A 19,696-nucleotide genomic window follows, 5' to 3' on the forward strand; every position below is an offset into this window, starting at 1 on the left:
GAGGGAAAGAACATGAACCATGTTACTAGGGGAAAATATTCAAAATAAAATAAAAATTAAAAAAAATAAACTTAGACCTTCTTGACTCTACATCCAATACTCTATCCACTGAGCCATCTAGCTATGTCAGTTCTCTTATTATCCTCATTTTACAAATGAGAAAACTGAGGTTGAGAGGCAAAGAGACTTATTGAGGGCCCACACAGTTAATAAGCAACGGAGACAGGATTTGAACTCAGTTCTTTCAGACTGCAAGTCCACCATTCTACCTACCGCAATATCTAGTTATTCCATTTGTAACTTTGTAAACCTCAAAATACTATTGAGATGCCAGTTATTATTAATTTTTAAAATTTATTTTAAAAATTATTTTAAATAATGAAAAAACATTAAATTATTAAAATTAAAATTTAATTTTAAAATTTTATTAGAATCTTAATTTAATAAATTAATTTAAATAATTAAATTTAACAAATAAAATAAATTAAATTAATTTTAAAAATTAAATTAAAAATTAAATTAAATTTTTAAAAAGTATTAAATTTAAAAATTTATTAAAAATCACAAAAAATAAATAAATAATTTAATATTATTATTTAATTATTATAAATTTTAAAAATTGTGCTGAAGGTTCCCTGAAAGCCCTTCTCCAAAGGATGTGCCAAGAATGACTGGAGCAGCAACAGCAGAGATTTTGGAAGAAGTATCCCGTTTTACAATGTTACTGCTTTTGAATTTGAAAGGTTCAACATTCCCTTGTATGTAGAAATTTGGTGCGTAGAGTTCCTCGCAGCCACACAAAATATCAGGTGGTGAGCTCTTGGAAGACAGAGAACATGCCGCGTCCCTGCTGGGGTCTGGCACAATTGCCAGTGGCTAGAGAAACGGTTTTTATTTATTTATTTTTTTAACCCTTACCTTTTGTCTTAGAATAGGTGTTAAGTATTGATTCCAAGGCAGAAGAGTGGGAAGGGTCAGGCAATGGGGGCTCAGTGACTCATCCAAGCTCATATAAACTAGGAATTGTCTAAGGCAGACTTGAACCCAGGACCTCCTGTCTCCAAGCCTCAACCTCTATCCTTGAGCCACCTAGCTGCTCCTGGCTAAATAAATTCTTTCCCCTGTAAGCATTTTGTAGTCCTTAGATATGTACAAATTTGTATTACATTTGCTCGCATCTCTCTCTTTTGCCACCTCACTGTAGAGTAAACTCTCTGAGGGCACGGCTTGTTTTTTTAAATGTTATTTTGTATCTCCCACTACCGCACGTTTAACACAAAAACTTATACATAGTAGATGACTAAAAAGTGAATGAATAAGTGGATGAATGAATAATTGTAGAAGCCCTCTGCTCTGGAAACGCTTTCTCGTCTTGGGATCTCTTAGAACCTCTTTAAAACTTAATAAACTATTCTGTGATCCTTATATTTTTAGTGCCAAATACCAGCTCAGTTGAATAGTCTTGAGTCAGCAAATTCATATAATATATACATATATATCTGCATACATACATACACAAATACATGCACATACAAATATATGCATAGCAACACTTATGTATCCTACATACACATATATCCTACATACACATATACACATAATATTTATTTTTTAGCCATTTTCAGTCACATCTGACCCTTTGGGACCCTTTTTGGGATTTTCTTAGCAAAGTCACTGGAGTGGTTTGCCATTTCCTCTTCCGGCTCATTTTACAGATGAGGAAACTGAGGCAAACAGGGTTAAGTGATTATCCCTGATTAAGAGAGCTAGGAAGTGTCTGAGGCCAGATTTGAACTCAGGTCTTCCTAACTCCAGATTTGGCATTCTATGCATGGTGCCACCCAGGCTAGACACACAATACATACATACATATATATATTATGTATAGTATACATGTATTGTAGATCATATATATGTATTGTATAATATATGTATTGTATATTCTATATGTATATATATGTATTATATATATAAATATAAATTCAAGTATTCAAATATAAATATTATCATCAGAAACAGTTACTGACTTAAATATGAGCCTCTGGGTAGCTGATGAATGATATTTTAGAAATAGGGAGTTTGGTACATTTACAGTAGACGAGAGGAGGGCTGATGAGACATTTCTCAGCTTGTTCCTGCTCCTATTTTCCACATAAATAAGGCACTGTCAATTAAGTGTTCCCATTTGTCAGCCAAAGACCTCTGGGATCATTTTTAAATGAGCAAAGGCCCTGTTGGAAAGGCTCTGGCCACGTGAGTCTCTCCAGGATGACACACTCAGGCAATGGACTAGTTCCTTCCAGAAAGACCAAGACTAGAAGTAACATGAAGCCAAAGGGTGAAAGGCAAGAGTCACCAAAAAAAAAAAAGTTTGATGTTTACTTATACTCTAATAGTTACTCAGAGCATAACATATTCTCTCTCTTTATATGAATAAGGCAAAAAAAAATAGAAGAAAGACTGAGACATGCCATGTTAAGAGCATGAGTTTAGAGAGCCACCGTCAAAACAAAATTATCTTTCAACATTCTTAGTGTTATTTTGCCACCTGTCCCGTTTTAGGTTTTTTTGGTGTGTGTGTGTGTTTTTTAGCTGAGAGTGTCCAAATTTTTTTTCAGGTTAAAATAACAGAGTTTATTTTTCCAAGGAGCTAAAAAGTTTTTTTTAAATAAATATTAACTTGCTGGTCATAACTACAACCGTAATAAGATGTGGAGATGATAACTTGGAGATGGAAAAATTACGGAAGTGGGAAAAAGCAGGCATACAAAGTTAATTATTTTTCTCTACTCAAAATTCAAGTCAGCCGTTAAGTCATGGATTAAGAATTTAGCCCATTAGTTATTGGAATCCATTACATTCTAGAGAGCCATTTGTTAACTTTTTAAATACATAATGATTTGTTTCCTTGCGTTATCTTAGCTCACCCACAAACATGCCACAAAGTTGGTTTAATTTTTCTTTCTAATGCTTGAATAAAATGCTAACAATACCAACTATCAGTGTGCATTCAACGTGGGAATTTCAGGTTTAGGACATTCACATTGGACTGGTAGATAGGGAAGCTGGCAATCTGAAATACACCCTGGGATATTGGGAAGACTGCTGGATCTTCGATGAGAAAATCTGGCTTCAAATCCCAGCCCTGATGCTTACTGCTCTGTGATCTTGGGTAAAACCTCAGTTTTTCATCTATGTAATAAGGACTTCAAGCTAGATGACTTCTGAAGTCTTCCAGCCTAAATATGTTAATGTTGTTCCTCAGTCATTTTTCAGTTGTGTGTGACTCTTGGTGACTCCATTTGGGGTTTTCTTGGTGAAGTAGTTGGCCATTTCTTTCTCTAGCTCATTTTATAGATGAGGAAACTGAGGCAGAGTTAAGTGACTTGCCCAGAGTTATACAGCTAGCCAGATTTGAACTCAGGAAGAAGAGTCTCATTGACTCCAGGCTCTATGCACTCTATCCACTGTGCCCCTTAAATGCCCTAAATATAAATTATAGCTAACATATTTCTATAATTCCTACTGTCAAGCACTGTGTTAAGTGCTTTATAATTATTGTCCCGTTTAATCCTCAAAAGAACTCTGGGAGAAAAGTGCTACTATTATCATCCCTATTTTATAGATGCAGATACTGAGGCATACAAAGGTTAAGTGACTTGCCCAGGGACATACTGCTAGTAAATGTCTAAAGTCAAATTTGAACCCAGGTCTTCCTGATTTGAGGGCTGGTACCCAGACCACTCTGCCACCTATCTATCGTTAATAGCTAGCATTTATATAGTACCTACTATATGCCAGGCACTATGCTAAATACTTTACAAATATTTTCTCATGTTTATTCTTACAACTTCACACAGATAATTGTTTCTGTGTCTAAAACTGGATTTGAACTCAAGTCTTCCTAATTCTAAGCACAGCTTTCTGTTCATTGAGGTACTCAGAATCTGTAGTTCTATACTATTCCCTCTCCTCTTTTTCCCCAAGCAGTGTGTGTGTGGAGAAAATTATTGGAATTTTACAAAAGCAAATCCCCCAAATCCTAGTGTACTCTCCTTAGGTATTCTTTTAAGACTCACAAAACATGCTAAACTCTTTAAAATTCATTCTTCCTGAATAAATACATATTGTCCCCAAAGTCTTAGGGTAGTCATTAGCTACTAAAGCTCAAACTCGCTCTAAGACGTTTGAGATGCTCTATGTTGAATGCTCGGTACATATAGTAGAGACAAAGCAGAAGGCCAGGTTCCCAGAAGTACAGAACATTAGCATTAGAAAGGACCTGAAGACCATCTACAGACAGAAAGAACCTCAAAGTTATCTTCAGCATAGTGCCACGGAAAGATCCCTGTGTTTAGAATCAGAAGACCTAGACTCAGTTCCCAGTTCTGCTGCTTACTGTGGTTCCCCCCACCTTGAATCCTACATACTACTGGGTTTATTTTTTATTATTTAAAGATTTTATTTAACTTCTCTGGTCCTTGATTTCCTCATCTGAAAAATTAGAGGTTGGGTGAGATGACCTTTAAAGCTCTTTCCAGTTCTAAATTCAGGAAACTATCACCTTCTCCAACCTCTTCAGTTTTTCAAATGAGGGAACTGAAGTTCAGAGAAGCTAAATTAATTAACAAGTCATCTATTTTAATTTTGAACTCCAAGTTGCACTTATTAAATGATCATTAACCAGGCCTGGAGATGTGAGATTCTGGGTTCAAATCTGCTCTGAGACATTTCCTCGCTGTGTGATCCTGGACAGGTCACTTAATTCCAATTACCTAGCCCCTACCACTCTTCTGTGTTGGAAATAATACTTAGTATCAACTATTAAAACAAGACAGTAAGGGTTTAAAAAAAATGGCCATTGACTTATTGACTTGACTCATCCAGCTTCTGCTTGAACACTTTCACCACTCTCCGTGATGAGGAACTCACCACCAAGATAGCCCATTCCAATTCTTTGCCATGGGCAAGAGATTTATATTTTGCTGGACAATTCTTTCTTTCTGAAACAACTTGCATAGTTGAGTCAATGTAGAGGTGGAAGAAAGAAATGGTGATGGATCTAGCACTGCTTCATTAATGCCCATGACCCTCAAGGTATTGCCCAATTCAACTTGCCTGGGGTGTGATTCCACACCAGAAATTAGAGTAGAGGCTTCGAGATTCCAACATGGGGGCCACTATAGTCTTGTTCTCGGAGATCATCAGATTGAGGGTCTGTGGATTAGTCAAGAAGTTGTCGACATCTATAAACTTAAAAGAGAAGGAAAAAAAATAGGTGAGACATTTTTCAGTGCCCGATAAAAGAATCTAAATATAGCACTCAGAAAGTGATTCCTGGCACGCAGAGCTAGTTATTTCAGGCTCCACTCTCAGGAACATATAACAACTAAGTAATTTTTGAAAAATATACTAATCTCTGAATACAAGAGTCACAAACTCAATTTCATACAACAGCAAATTATCCCTGATCATGATTGAAGGCCAGTTTCCTACTTTTACATCCCCCCAAACAGATTTTAAAAACTCCTACCTTCTGTTTTAAAATTGATACTAGGTTTTAGTATCAAGAACATAAAAGTGGTAAGGGATAGTTAATGGGGGTTAAGTGATTTGCCCAGTGTCACATAGCTAGAAGTATCTGAGGCTAGATTTGAACCCAGGCCCTCATGTCTCTATCCACTAAGTCATCTATCTAGCTGCCCTTCTAAGATAAATTTTGCCAGCCACCAGGCATGGAAAGCCATGTAAAGCCCTGAGTATCCAGGTTGGCTTAGAACCATTTGTCCAAAACACTTTATTTTTATGGGTCTTGAAGACTTGAGTTCAAATCTGGCCTCAGACTCACTGGTTGTGTGCCCCAGGACAAGTCACTTAGACCCGCATGTTTCAATTTCCTCATCTGTAAAATAAGGAGAAGGCCAATATCTTTGCCAAGAAAACCTCAAATTGAGTCACGTAGAGTTGTATATGACTGAAATGACTGAACAACATTATGGGTAGCATCTCAGTTTAAAGAATAGTATTATATCTAATATTACTCAGTGACACAATCATTAGGTTAAAGATTATTTTCCTGATGTAGAAACAACAAAATTTGCTAAACTGAAGAAAATTTAGAAAACACATGCATTCGGAAGCTTCTGTCCATTTTTTAGTCAATCTATACACCCCAAATACTAGTCAATAATAAGGATTTATTAAACATTTTTCATGCGCCAAGGAAATGATAATTATGAAGGGTAGCACAGCATAGTAAACAGAAGGCAACCTGGGTGTAGGTCTTACTCCTGTCATATACTGCCTGTGTGATCAGAATCTCTCAGCATCCCAAGCAACTTGTGAAGACTGTAAGTTGCTATACAATGGGCCAACTTGCATTGTTTAGAGAGAGCTTCCTCACCAGGAGTCCTGGACTATCAAATTAAATCACAGGGCTGGCAAAAAAAAATATCTTTAAAAATTATATCTATGTTAATATCCATATGATGTTTAGATGTTTTTGTGAATTTTCATTTATTAAAATTAATAAGCATTTATTTCCTCTATATCTCCCCCATTTCCTCTCCCCTTGAGCTGAAAGGAGATGAAAAATAAAATCTTATAATCAATATCCATTGGCCAGAGTTCTTTAGTCATTCAAAGTTGTTCTCATGGGTCTGTTTCACTTCATATATATCTTTCTAAGTCTCTCTGAAGCCATCCTTTCCATCATTTCTTATGGAACACTAATATTCCATTATATTTGCAATCCATAATTTGTTCAATTATTTCCCAGTTGATAGGTACTCTCTCCTTTTCCAATTCTTTAACATCACTAAAAGAGCTACTATAAAGATGTTTGTAAGTAAAGATCTTTTCCCTTTCTTTAAGCTCTTTGAGGAAGGGGATGCCACTTAGTGTTGTATCATACTTCCAAAGTGCTTTCTGGAATGGCTGTACCAATTAATACTATATCTATTTTCCCACAGCTCTGCCAACATCTGTCATTTTCCCTTTTTTGGGTCATTGTTGCCAATCCGATAGGTGTGAAGTGAAATCTCAGAGTTGCTTCAACTTGCATTTCTCTATTTGGGGCATTTTTTCCATACACTCATTTATAAATTGGATTCCTTCTTTTGAAAACTAATTACTCTTATCTTTTGACCATGTATCAATTGGGAAATGGCTCATTCTTATAAATTTGGGCCAGTTCTTTTAATGAACTGGAAATGAGACCATTATCAGATAAACTTGATGCAATGATTTTTTTTTGCCAGTTAACTTTTAAATATTCTTAATAAAAAGTGACATTTTCTACCAAAATGTGCTGGTGATGCGCATAGTGAAGAGATGATATAAGCTGTTAGATTTCTTTCTTTCCTTCTTTCTTTCTTTTTTTCTTTCTTTCTTTGTTTCTTTGTTTGTTTGTTTCTTTGTTTGTTTGTTTCTGTCTTTTTTTGTTTCTGTCTTTTTTTGTTTGTTTGTTTGTTTGTTTCTTTTTTTTTTTTTTGAGGGGAAGAAAATAAAGAGTTCCCGGTGGTAATAAAATTCCTAGCACCAGGATCCTAGTGACTACCAGGAGTAAACAAGCAACAGATCTGATCATTTTTGTCCCCTTACTCGAGGACAACCATCTACCCCAAATACTTCTAGATGTCTAGGTCGTATACCAAAAGTAGGTTCACTGAAGCCTAGAGAGAGCAGCCCTTTTCTGTTTTCATAGGGATAATCAGAGAATTCTCTTTGGTGCCTGGGAGTAGCACAGATGTGCACACAGCTGATCTACTCTTAGGCAGCATCAGGTGCATTGAAACCAAGTACACTCTTGAGAGTATGAAGATGACGCCTGCGTACCCAATCCAGCCCTTTTCTGAGCTATTCTAAAAGACTGAAGGAAAAAATGTTGGAACCAATTCAGAGACCATGATTATCCCTTAGAATTGAGCATAATAAGAAGAGATTGTGGGAATAAAGTGAAAGAGATGCTACTCTCTCCCCTAAACATTTAGGGAGATAAAAGCTAGAAGGGACTGACATTTTGACATTTTAACTGTAAGATAAAGTTTTAGCCTGCGGAATATCATTCTGTCTCATATGAATTAGAGAATTTCTTTTGAAGCGCTCCGTACTCTTCGTACATTTCACCTTCTTCATGGCTTCCCAAGAGAAAATTGATTCTTTCTTGCCATTTCTCATGCTGTAGGAAGGCTAACACAGAGGTGTGCAAAGGACCATTCTATTACCAACTGCAATAGAAATATTAGGACAAAACCTGAGATCCTGATAGCTACTCCTACGCTCTCTATACTATTATATCTCTTTCCTTGGTTTAAAAACATTCAATCAAAGGATTGAGAGCCAGACCTAGAAATGGTAGGTACAGGGTTCAAATCTGACCTCTGATACTTCCTAGCTGTGTGACCCTGAACAAGTCATTAACTCCCATTACCTAGACCTTATTGCTCTTCTGCCTTGAAACCAATATACAGTATTGATTCTAAGATGGAAGGTAAGGGTTTAAAAAAAATTCAAAATGTGAGAAAGGGAACACAAAAGGAAGTATAAAACTCTTTTACTAGCCAAAAGACTGAGAAGCAATTTTTACTATTCCACTGAAAATAGTAATAGAAACAACAAAAAGAAATCACATTTCTAGAAAAAAAGGTAATGAACAAACCCAAGAAAAAGTTCAAAAATATTTTTTTAAATAGAAGTTTAGTAGAAACAGGAAGGACAAATACCTAGAGAAAAGCCTAAGGAAGCAACTTTAGAAACAATGCAAGGAAATCCCAAAATTTAATTCTCTCTCAAAGAAAACATTTCAAAAAAATTAAAGGAAACTTCAAAGTTATTAAAAATTTAGTCCTGAGAAAAATTAAAGGATCATATTATTTTAACTAATATATCTTATATACAATTAACTATCTGAAAACAACAAAGAAAACTGGAATTAAAGGCCTGAATTCAACTTTAAAAGTCTCTCAAGGAGATTTAAAAAATTTACAGAAACAGAAAATAACAGAAATATCTTTAGAGGCAAAAACAAACCAAAATAAATGCAGCAGAATAAAGAATGATAATGCAGTCAACATGGAAAAACTGAATAATTGAACTGGAAAAATATTTGGGAACAATGAAGGAAAACATTACAGAATTTGAAGATAAGGTTTGGAGAGTGCGCTTTAGTATATAGCATATACTAGTATATAGTTTCCCTAAAAACAGCAAAAAAAAAAAAAAAAAAAAAAAAAAAAAAAAAAAAAGAGGGAAATAACTTGTCATTGCTTTTCAAGGAGTTATTCAAGAAACTTCCCAGAACTCTCAAGAACAAATGATACTCTACATATGGGAAAAATCCAAGTACCATAATAGAAATAAATTTAAAATTCAAATTCAGCCAGGCATATTATTTTCAAATTTCAAAACTACAGTGATAAAGAAAACCATCTTTCAAGCCATCTTGAAGAAGAAAGAAACCACAAAGGAAAAAGCACCAAAATAGAAAACCCATAAGAAGCTGAAATAAAGTTCATATCAACCAACCAATGAGCATATATTAAGTTTCAATTATGTTCCAGGGACTGCATTACACTCTGGAGATGCAATGGGAAAAAAGTGAAATGAGCCCTGATCTTAAGGAGTTTATGTTCTAGTAGAGAAGGCATCATATTATTTATGTTATTATATGCAAAACGTATATGCAGAATAAACACAAAATAAACATAAAGTGGTTATATATAGGGAATCAAGAAAGGCAACATGGGAGCAGCTAGATACTACAGTGGATAGAGCACATAGCCTGGAGTGAGGAGGACCTGGGTTCAAATCTAGCTTCAGATACTTCCTAGCTGCACGACCCTGGGCAAACTAATTAACCTCAATTGTCTATCCCTTACCAGTGTTATGCCTTAGAATTGATACTTAGTATGGTTTTTTAAATCGTTATTTTCCATCTTAAAATTGATATTGCATATTGGTTTCATGGCAGAAGAATGGTGAAGTCTAAGCAATGGGGATTAAAGCAATGAAGGATCATACAACTAGGAAGTGTCTAAGACCAGATTTGAAACTAGTTCCTCCCAACTATGTCTGGCTCTCAATTCATTGAGCCACCCAGCTTCCACCCACCCTCACTTCCACCCATATCAATTTTAAGACAAAAGGTAAGAGTTTAAATTTTTTTTTTTAAAAGGGCAGCATGTGGGAGATGCTACTTATGTCTCATTGTGAAGGATAAATGTTAGGGATTTTGTAAGGCAGAAAGAAAGAGGGAAAGAACTCCCATACTCATGTATGAGTTTGGAAAATGTGAAAAGAATCCATTTCTAAGCATTCTGCTTGAAAAGAGAAAGATATTTAAAATTCAAAATAACTACCCAAAAATTCATGGAGAAAAGGATACATGTGTAAATATCTTTCCAAACTAGATAACAACTGAAATTGTAATGTAAGAGATACGAATTTCCAAAGGCATATAATCAAAAGGATTTTTCAGATTCATAAAGAAAATGATGGTGAACAGAATATAACAATTCTATTGTTGGATCTACAATAGAACTATCTTCTATCAAGTAGAGCATAAAGTGTTTGGGAAACTTGCACATTCAAGTGCATTAAATATAGTAATTTTATGTAGTTTTTGTCAAATTAAGTTTAGTTATCAAAATAATTATAGCAAAATAAAATAGTTTAACTTGCCTCCCAACAACAGAAAACAACTGCAAAACAAAAAAGAGAATTCAAAAAACAAATTTAATATTAAATGTAAAGGGATTGCATTTCCTTATAAAGAAAAAATGTCATAAAATGTATTAAAGATTAAAATGAATTATAATGTCAACTAGAAATATTTAATGCAAAATATTTGTACAGATATCAATTTAAATATTAGTCAAAAGGATATCAAACAATTGTCAATCTGAGAAAAGCTGGGATCATTAATTTGACCACAAAGTAGAACTCATTAAGATAGATGTCATAATAATGAAAATTTAACAATGAAAATGCACATGAATAAAGTTATATAGTTACCAAATCAATAAAATAAAACCTTAGAGTTTTATTGGAAAGAAATATAAAACTAATAAGAGCAAAGTTCACATGCCATTTTCAGAGTATGATAGGTTTATCAAAACGAAAAACAAGTTACAAACGGTTATTGAATAAGCTGATTGTTACAAATAAATGGGGAGAACATTATAGAAAAATTGATGAAGATAATAACTACATTTGTGCAACATCAATCTGATTTGATCCTCACAACACCCCTAAGAGATAGGTAATATCATAATATGAATACTTATAAACAATGACAGAAAATTTTAAATATGATAATATAAATGCCTTCATGTTTTTCCATAGGTGGTTCCTGATATCTAGAATATAATCCCTCCTCATTTCTTCCTATTGCAATCCCCAGATTCCTTGAAAGCACAGCCAAAGTACCATTTACTGACCTCAAGGCTTTTCTTGAGCTCTCTGATGTTAGCTCTCTTTACATTAGTCAGTAAATAAATATTTATTAAGCACCTATAATATACCATGCACTGTGCTAAGCAGATGTATTTTGCATTTACTTATCGATGTATGAACCTTATCTGTCTACTAGGATGTATGATCCTTGAGAGCAAAGATTTCACTTTTAGGTCTTTGAATTCCCTTCCATACCTGTCATGGTACCTTGCCAAAAGGAGACACTAAATGTTTATTCAATTGAAAATCTATAAGATACAATCAAAACAGTTGTAATAGGCAAATGAAAAGACCTCAATGCCTTTGAAATTTTTAAAGCAATTAACTTGATTAGAAGCTTTATCTGTAAAACTATTAAAGACAGAGTATTTCAGGAGTTGAAACATTTATGACAGCACCAAGAAATATAGGATAGATAAATGGTAATGAATAGAAAATTTTATCATCTTAAAATAAAGGGCTATATTATTTCTTTAAAAAACCCCACAACTTAGAGAAGAAGGAAGGGGAACTTTTCCAGGTCAATGTTTTTAGAGAATTCATTGTCAAATAAGGGATAGGATTGATCACAAAAAAGACAAAGCAGATCATTTAGCTCCTATGTGATCAACTTTTGCAAAAACAAAGTCAGCATAAAGAGAACATAAATTAATGATAGAAAATATTTTTCCTTCTGCTAAAGGTCTGATAAGTTTCTATCAATTCCCTACAGATTTTTGATATATAAGTCTAAGAACCCTCAACAATTGGTAAGTGATCAGAGGATGTGAATAAACAATTTTTAGAAGTGTCAACAATAGTTTATAAAGTCCTACAAATCATTAATAATTAGAGAACTACAAACTGAACCACTTGGGTTTTACTTTAACTTTACTTTAACTTTTACTTTATCAAATTGACTAAGACAAAAATAATGTTGTCCCCCATTGGTGGAGCTATTGGTCTAACCTTTCCAGAAAACAATTTGGCAGGATGTAAGAAAAGGAACTAAACTATTCTTACCCCCAGCAGTACCACTGTTGAGCATTAACCAGAAAGAGGTCAAAAAATGTTTAAAATAAGCCTACTAGCACTTTTTGTATTAGCAATAAACAGGAAAAACATTAGGTTTCCATTCATTGAGGAATGACTGAATAAATTGAGAGATATTCTTGTACAATAAGAGAAATGATGAATAGGAAGAATTTAGAGAAATCCAGAGATTTTTTTTGACTATTGCAAAATTAAGAGAATAATGTCCACGATGAGTCCAATAATATAATGAAAAATTAGAATTAGAACATCATTAGAATATCAAAACTCAGAAGAATGCAATAACTAATCTTGACTCCACAATTCTGATGATCATTGGATTAAGTGCTACAGCATGGTGATACCATGAATAGTGTGTTGGGTTTGAAGCCAGGAAGACCTATGCTTAAATCCAGCTTCAGAAACTTACTTGCCTATAACTTGACCCATGGCAAGTCACTTAACCTTTGTTTGTCCCAGTTTCCTAATATGCAAAATTAAGTGTTTATAGTTCACAACCTAAAGCTCTTTCCATTTCTAAATCGATGAATCTGTCAACTTTCAAGATCGAAGAATCTGAGGACGTTTGTAGGAATATAGACAAAAGGTCCGTTTTGATTTCAGTGCACACAACTGTTGGATAATTGCTTTGGATATGCTCAAGAAATCAAAACATCTGCTTTTACCAGAATGTAGTCTGACCATTTTTCCCTCGCAGTTCGAAGGGCAGCCTGCCGGAGTTTCATCACATGGGTAAATCGGGATCCCGGCCAGTGCTTTGGTCCAATTTCATCAGGGTAAGACCTATGAAAGAAGGGAAGGATGATGGCATTCCTGCTTTGTTTCAACTTTTGGAGTAGCTACTCAAAACATTCATCTGCTTTCTCCTCTACTGTAATGAAAGAAGTGAAGGAAAGGTTAAGGAACAATCACCTTAAGTAATCCCAAAACATCTGGACATGGAGAGAAGTTCCCAGAGGAGACAAAGTCTATTCCTATTCCCAAGTTTCTGAACAAATGCTTAGCAGAAACTCTAGATGAAGTGAGACTATGGACCAGAACAAGTATAATTTGTTCTTTTTCAGGTCCAACAGCTGCCCACAGCTGTGTCTTCGAGCTCTGTCAGTTCTCATAACAAAGACAATCCAACTGTTACAGCTTTAAATGACTATACAGATGCTTGGTTTGAGGGACTAATTTCAACATTCATAATTGCAGCAATGGGAAACAATGAACCAGCAGACCCCACTTTCCTAAAATGGTCACCAATGAAAATTCTTACGGGACTGCTGTCACAATAGTTCTCTTTCTCTGACATACAAAACATAAATTTACTCCTGGTTAATCCTTCCTTCTACTGCCTCAACATCTTAAAGTAAAAAAGAAAGCAAGAGGAGATGTGGATGGAAATACAAACAAAAATAGGGCTAGTGTTTCATCAATAGAGTCACAATCCACATTTTCCAATATATTTTTCACTCCAATTGCTTTGAAGTCAGATACTCCTATGGCATTCCCTGATTTAGAGCTAGTTTAGAAGATCATACTGAGGTCTTCCTTCAAATTGCTTTACTTCTGCCATAAAGATAGGTGTATACCCTGTAATTATCTTCATAGTGTTCTTTTTCCTTTTTTTATTCATAAGTACTATAAGATGAGAGGACCCCAAAATGATGTTTCTGGGTGATATGAAATGAGGTTTTGGGGAATACACTATTACCAGAGTACATAACCAGTAGAAGAATCATAGTGATGTAAATAGAATATTGGACTTGGCATCAGGAAAAGTTGTGTGTAGAATCCTACCTCAGACTCTTATTTCCTATATAACCATAGACACACCACTTACCCTTTCAGAGAAAAATATGAGTTTCTTTATTTGTAAAATGCAAATAATAATGACTAAAATACCTACTCACAAAGTTGATATGAGGCTCAAAAGGATACGGAAATGGTAACATCCCAGTGTTCTGTTTCTCTACTCTTGTCACCAATGAGAACAAATCATTTGAAAAATTCTATCGATCTATCCAATTTAATATCTCTGTTGTTCTCTTGACCTATCTATAAATGTTCTCCATATGATCTGTATTTCTAAGCCAATTTCTCAGTAGGATCTTGTTATGATATACTTACCTCAATCTTCCATCTTCCTCAACAATTTTTTGCAAATGATATTATTATATCTCTCAATTTCATTGCCAAGTGTTTTTTAAATTGCTCTCTCTTCACTTCTTTTTTTGAGTCAACAGATTGTTTAAAGAGGTTGGGTTGCAGCTGCTACAGTTGCATCATTTTTCCCTTTCTTTTAATTTGGTGTTTACTTTGACCCAGAAAGCAAATTATTTAAATGTAACCTAGACATCTGAGGGAGGTACAGAAAAATATTTCAGTCTAATAAAATGCCATTCGAGTCTATTATCATGAACTCCATGAAGCCCCTATTTCCTAATTTATTAGAATTTTTCTCTAACAAAATTTTGTGCTAAAAATTATTTGACATGTGGGCTTCATGTTGTCTTTTTTAGATGTCTTTTTCTATACCACATAAAAATTTCCATTATATTGGAATATATTATAATATGATTTGTTTTTTACTTTTGAAACTCTAGTGCTAAATTCGCTATATTCCTAAAATCAGCTTTCCTTAAACTAGAATTGGACTGGCACTGAGGATGTCAAATAATGAGTGGGGTTTTTTTTTTCCTTTCCAAAAGATTCATTTATTAGCAAAGTTATTACCTTTGTACCAAGGAGGCCACTGGAGTTTATAATGTATTTGGAAAGAAAAGACATCCACACATAAAATAATTAAGTAATAATTTAAGGCAGTACTTGAATAAATGTTGGAAAGAGTGGAACAGAGATAAATACTAAAGAAATCCGGAGAAAAGTAAGATCTACATAACTCTGCTAGTGAGAGATTTCATTGATGAGGTAAAACTCAATTAGACTTTGAGAAGGAAAAACCTGAGTAGGTGACACGGCTGGGGATTCCAAGTCAGAGATATAGAATAAAGAAAGGTGAGAATGAGCATGGTTTTTTCCAAGGCACAATGTAAGAAGCAACTTGGCTGAGACAGTATAGAAGATTGGGAACAAAGTCATAGAGAACTTGAATGTCGATCTGATGCATTTCAGCTTTAATTTGTGTCTGATAGGGAATCCTCAGAAAGTTTTGAATAGAGATGGGAAATGAAATTGGCAGTATGCTGCATAGATGGGAGGAAATGGGGAGAAACTGGCTGAGAGAAGATAAAGAGTTCATAGTAACATGTCCTTGAGGTAATGAGGGTCTGGTCTAGGACAGTGGCCATGAGAAAAAAGGAAGGTTAAGAAAGATAAAAGAAGTATCTGGAAAGGAGAAATGATCGATGAAAGAAGGGAAACAGTCATACATGACCCAAATGATATGAGCCCGGCTGCCTGAGCAAACAGAAGAGAGAAGAGAGATTAGGAAGGGGAGCAGATTTGGGAACAGTTGGTGATTTGTACTTGATACTCACTGAGGATCATCCATAGGTCTCCACTCCACATAGTGGTATAATTTTTGCACATTCTTCAGCCACTCTCTGAGAATTTCTGTTGTATTATCAATGTTATGGTCTGTGGCTGCCCTAGAGAAAACATAAGATAATTCTGTTATGAAATTATACCCAAACAGAGGAAAAAATAAAATGCAAGAGTCCTCAAACTGCTTGAACGGAAAATACTTGCTTCAAAATCATTTAAAAAACACTGTGTGTAAATAAACATGCCTTTGTACTAGAGCCCTCAAAAAGCAAAAGCTTTCATTGCATTAAACCAAAGTCATGGTTTATGAGTCATAGTTTCCCCTTTGACATTCTACACATTTTAATAGTACATTAATATGAGCTTTATCTTTTGATTTTCATTGAGCATTACTCTCAATTTAACATTAGGCTCAATTCAATTGGGACTCAGCTTCTTTTTTTTCCAAGTTGTCTCAAGATACTATTGAGAGCAAAATTCCTGTAATGCAAACACAAATAGTTCATTGATGACTTATTCAATTTCTTTTATTAAGATAAGTTTAAGTATTCTATTTACTTTCTGCTCATCTGGGCATTTTATATTTTTGTAAATATTCATACATTTTATCTAAATTGTCACTTTTACTGGCATATAAATGGGCAAAATAACTCCTATTGATGGCTTTAATGACATCTTCATTGATGGTGCATTTATCCCTTTCATATTTTATACTGGTAATTTGGTTTCCTTCTTTCATTAAAAAAAATCAAATGGTTTATCCATTTTATCATATCCCCCCCATCATGAAACAAGCTCCAGGTTTTATTTATTAGTTCAACAATTCTTTTTAACTTTTAATTTTGTTAATCCTCCTTTGTTTCTCAAGATTTCCATTTTGATAAATTCATTCAACTGCTCTTTCTCTTTTTTATTGATGTAAACAATTAGAGAGATAAATTTTCTCTGAAGTATTGCATCCCACAAATTTTGGCATATTGTCTCATTGTTGTCATGTTCTTTAACTAAATTATTAATTATTTATATGATTTGTTCTTTTGCCTACTCATTCTTTAGGATTAGGTATGTGAAGGAACTGGAGTGAAGATTTAAACATCTAGTTAGAGATGTTTTACAAGTCATAAGGACAAATACTAGCTGAATATTTTCTCTCTTTATTTTTCTTCCTTTCTTTTTTGAAACCTGGCTAATGTGGAAATGTATTTTGCATGACTTCATTTGTAGAACATATATTTTATTTCTTGCCTTTTTTATTGTATACAATTATTGTATTTGAGGGAAGTCATTTGAATGCCATTTTCAGTATCCTTCCTTGACTGTGATACTTGTATTATGGTCAGAGGACTCAAAGTCTTTACTAGTCTTTATTTTCAATGCCTTATTGAGTTCTACAAATAATTCTTCAGTAGACATATGTGTCATTGGTGACAGTACTTTCTCGACCAATATCTGACAAATTCCCTCCATAACTTAGTTGATGATTTCATGAGTTTTCTGTGGTCAAAAAGGTCCTTTACCATAGTAGTGAAGCCTGTGAGGATAAACCTCTCTAAATTAAGGAAGGCTGGTCATTGGATGACAGTTGGTTGCCAGCCAAACCTACACTAAAATTTTCTACTTGGTAGTAAGTACTAGAGCTCACACTCTTCTGGTTTAGCCTCTAGGAAGTCAGGGTCACCTCCAAATTAGGATGATGCTTCAAAGTGAGACTTTGATGGAGGTTTTAAAAATAATCAAGTCCAAAATGCAAGCCTTTTCATTGTAGGAAATGCGACCTCACATACTTAATAGCTTTGTGAACCTGAGCAAGTAATGACCTCTGCCTGCCTCAGTTTCCTCAACTGAAAAGTAGGTATAATAATAGAACCTAGCTCCTAGGATTGTTGTGAGGATCAAACGAAATAATAATTTGTGAAGTGCTTAGCATAGTGACTGGAAAGAAGGAAGAAAGGAAACAGTCATTTGTTTAGTATTAGGCATGCAACTGTGCTTGACACACGGTAGAAACTTTGCAAGAATTTATTTTTCATATAATATATTAATTCTTACATCAGGGTGTTAAACGTTTCATTCTGTACAATGAAAAGGCTTGATTGTCAATCCTTGTATATTAGAGAGAATTACTGAGTCAAGTTCTTGGAGCTTAGGCATCATCTAGTCTATAGATTTTTACATTTTCTTTGTCCTTAGGAATGTGTTCCTTTCACAAATTTTGGTTAACAGGAATGGTTTGCAATGATTCTTTTATTACTTACATGACAACTGTGACTGCCATGACCTGTCCTTTAGAAGGACTGAAAGTTTGATAGGCCACCTCCTCCTAATTAGCTATTTACCAATTAGACATGTCTTGGCATATTCAAGGGAGAAGCTGAATAATGAGCTCCTAAAACTCTATTTATAGATCTGCCTGAGGGGCTTTTGGAATCTTTGGTCATCAAGAAAAACAATGACCTATCGATTAATTGGTTAAAATGCTAGCCTATGATACACTGTGGTACAATTGAACATAATGGACTTCTCTACTAGCAGCAATGCAAGAATCCAGAGCAAGGCTGAAGGACTTATGAGAAAGAGGAAGAACTGTGGGAGGAGAAACACAGAAGAAAAACAACTGCTTGAACACATGGGCTGATGGGGATATTATTGGAGATGTAGACACTAAATGATAACTCTAGTCCAACTATCAATAATATGTAATTAGGTCTTAATCAATGATACCTGTAAAACCCAGTGGAATGTGCATCGGCTAATGGGGACTGGGGGAGTTTGGGGAGAGGGAAAGAACATGAAACATGTAACTATGGGAAAATACTCAAAACAAAAACAAAAATATAAAAAATAAATGCATAATAAAAAAATAAAATGCTAGCCTAATCAATAAACTGATATTTCTACCCAAAATCCAGTCTCTTGAAACCATTTTAATTCTAACAACTCAACAGTTTTGTTAGTTTTCTTCTTTTCCTCCCTACCAATCTTCTACAGATGGTTCACAAAATGTATTTGAGACCTTCATTAAGCTCTTTTGTCCCTGTCTAGATAGCAAAGAAGCATATGATGAACTGTCCCATTACTTATTTCTTACTCTTGCTTCATGACTGTCCCACCTTTTTTTTTTTTTTTTTTGGCCATACATTTCTCTGGTGACATCTCTTATGCCATTTTTCTTATACAATTCTTCATTAATAATATGTTACAGTGTTTGGCTTTTAATATATTCATTTCAAACAAAAACTCAGCTTTTAGTCATCTGTGTGCTTTTTCTCTCTACTTTCCTCATGGTGGATGGTTTGCTCTGGCAACAAAAGAGGCCCTTCTACTTCCCCCAGTATGCTAATGTTTTCTCTCACCACTTAAACAAAGTTGGTTTTGTTTTATATAATGTACTACTGCCTGCGTGCATTGAATAAATAAATATGAAACTGGCTTCAGAATCCCTCAGGGACAAACTAACTGTGATATTATATGCCTTGACGTGAAGGAGGATGACTTTTTCTAATTAAAAAAATAAAAGTATGAGTTTTTAAAAATCACATCTTCCCTGTTGAGCAAATAATACTAATAATCAGGACAGTTAAGCTGTCTTGTACAGTTGTGCTCTCCAAGCCATCAAGATTCTCTTTGTTCTCAAGCTTCGTGGGAAATGCAGTCTCCTCAGATTGTGACCACATGAGTTCTGTCCATGCTAGGGTTTTAATTTTAGGCCATTTTTTAT

General features: G+C 34.5%; 1 protein-coding gene across 1 annotated transcript in view; it reads right to left on the bottom strand.

Moving 5' to 3' along the window:
- The window catches only part of COLGALT2 (collagen beta(1-O)galactosyltransferase 2), a 124,932-nt gene that overhangs the window by 20,621 nt on the left and 84,615 nt on the right, over positions 1 to 19,696 (bottom strand). The window contains exons 2-4 of the mRNA XM_044674903.1: positions 15,972 to 16,082; positions 13,152 to 13,269; positions 5,119 to 5,253 (exon numbers count right to left, since the gene is read on the bottom strand). Of these exons, the coding sequence (XP_044530838.1) occupies positions 5,119 to 5,253; positions 13,152 to 13,269; positions 15,972 to 16,082 (364 nt within the window). The remainder of the gene's footprint in view (positions 1 to 5,118; positions 5,254 to 13,151; positions 13,270 to 15,971; positions 16,083 to 19,696) is intronic.

The sequence above is a fragment of the Gracilinanus agilis genome, chromosome 4 (assembly GCF_016433145.1).
Source record: "Gracilinanus agilis isolate LMUSP501 chromosome 4, AgileGrace, whole genome shotgun sequence".
Taxonomy (NCBI): Eukaryota; Metazoa; Chordata; class Mammalia; order Didelphimorphia; family Didelphidae; genus Gracilinanus; species Gracilinanus agilis.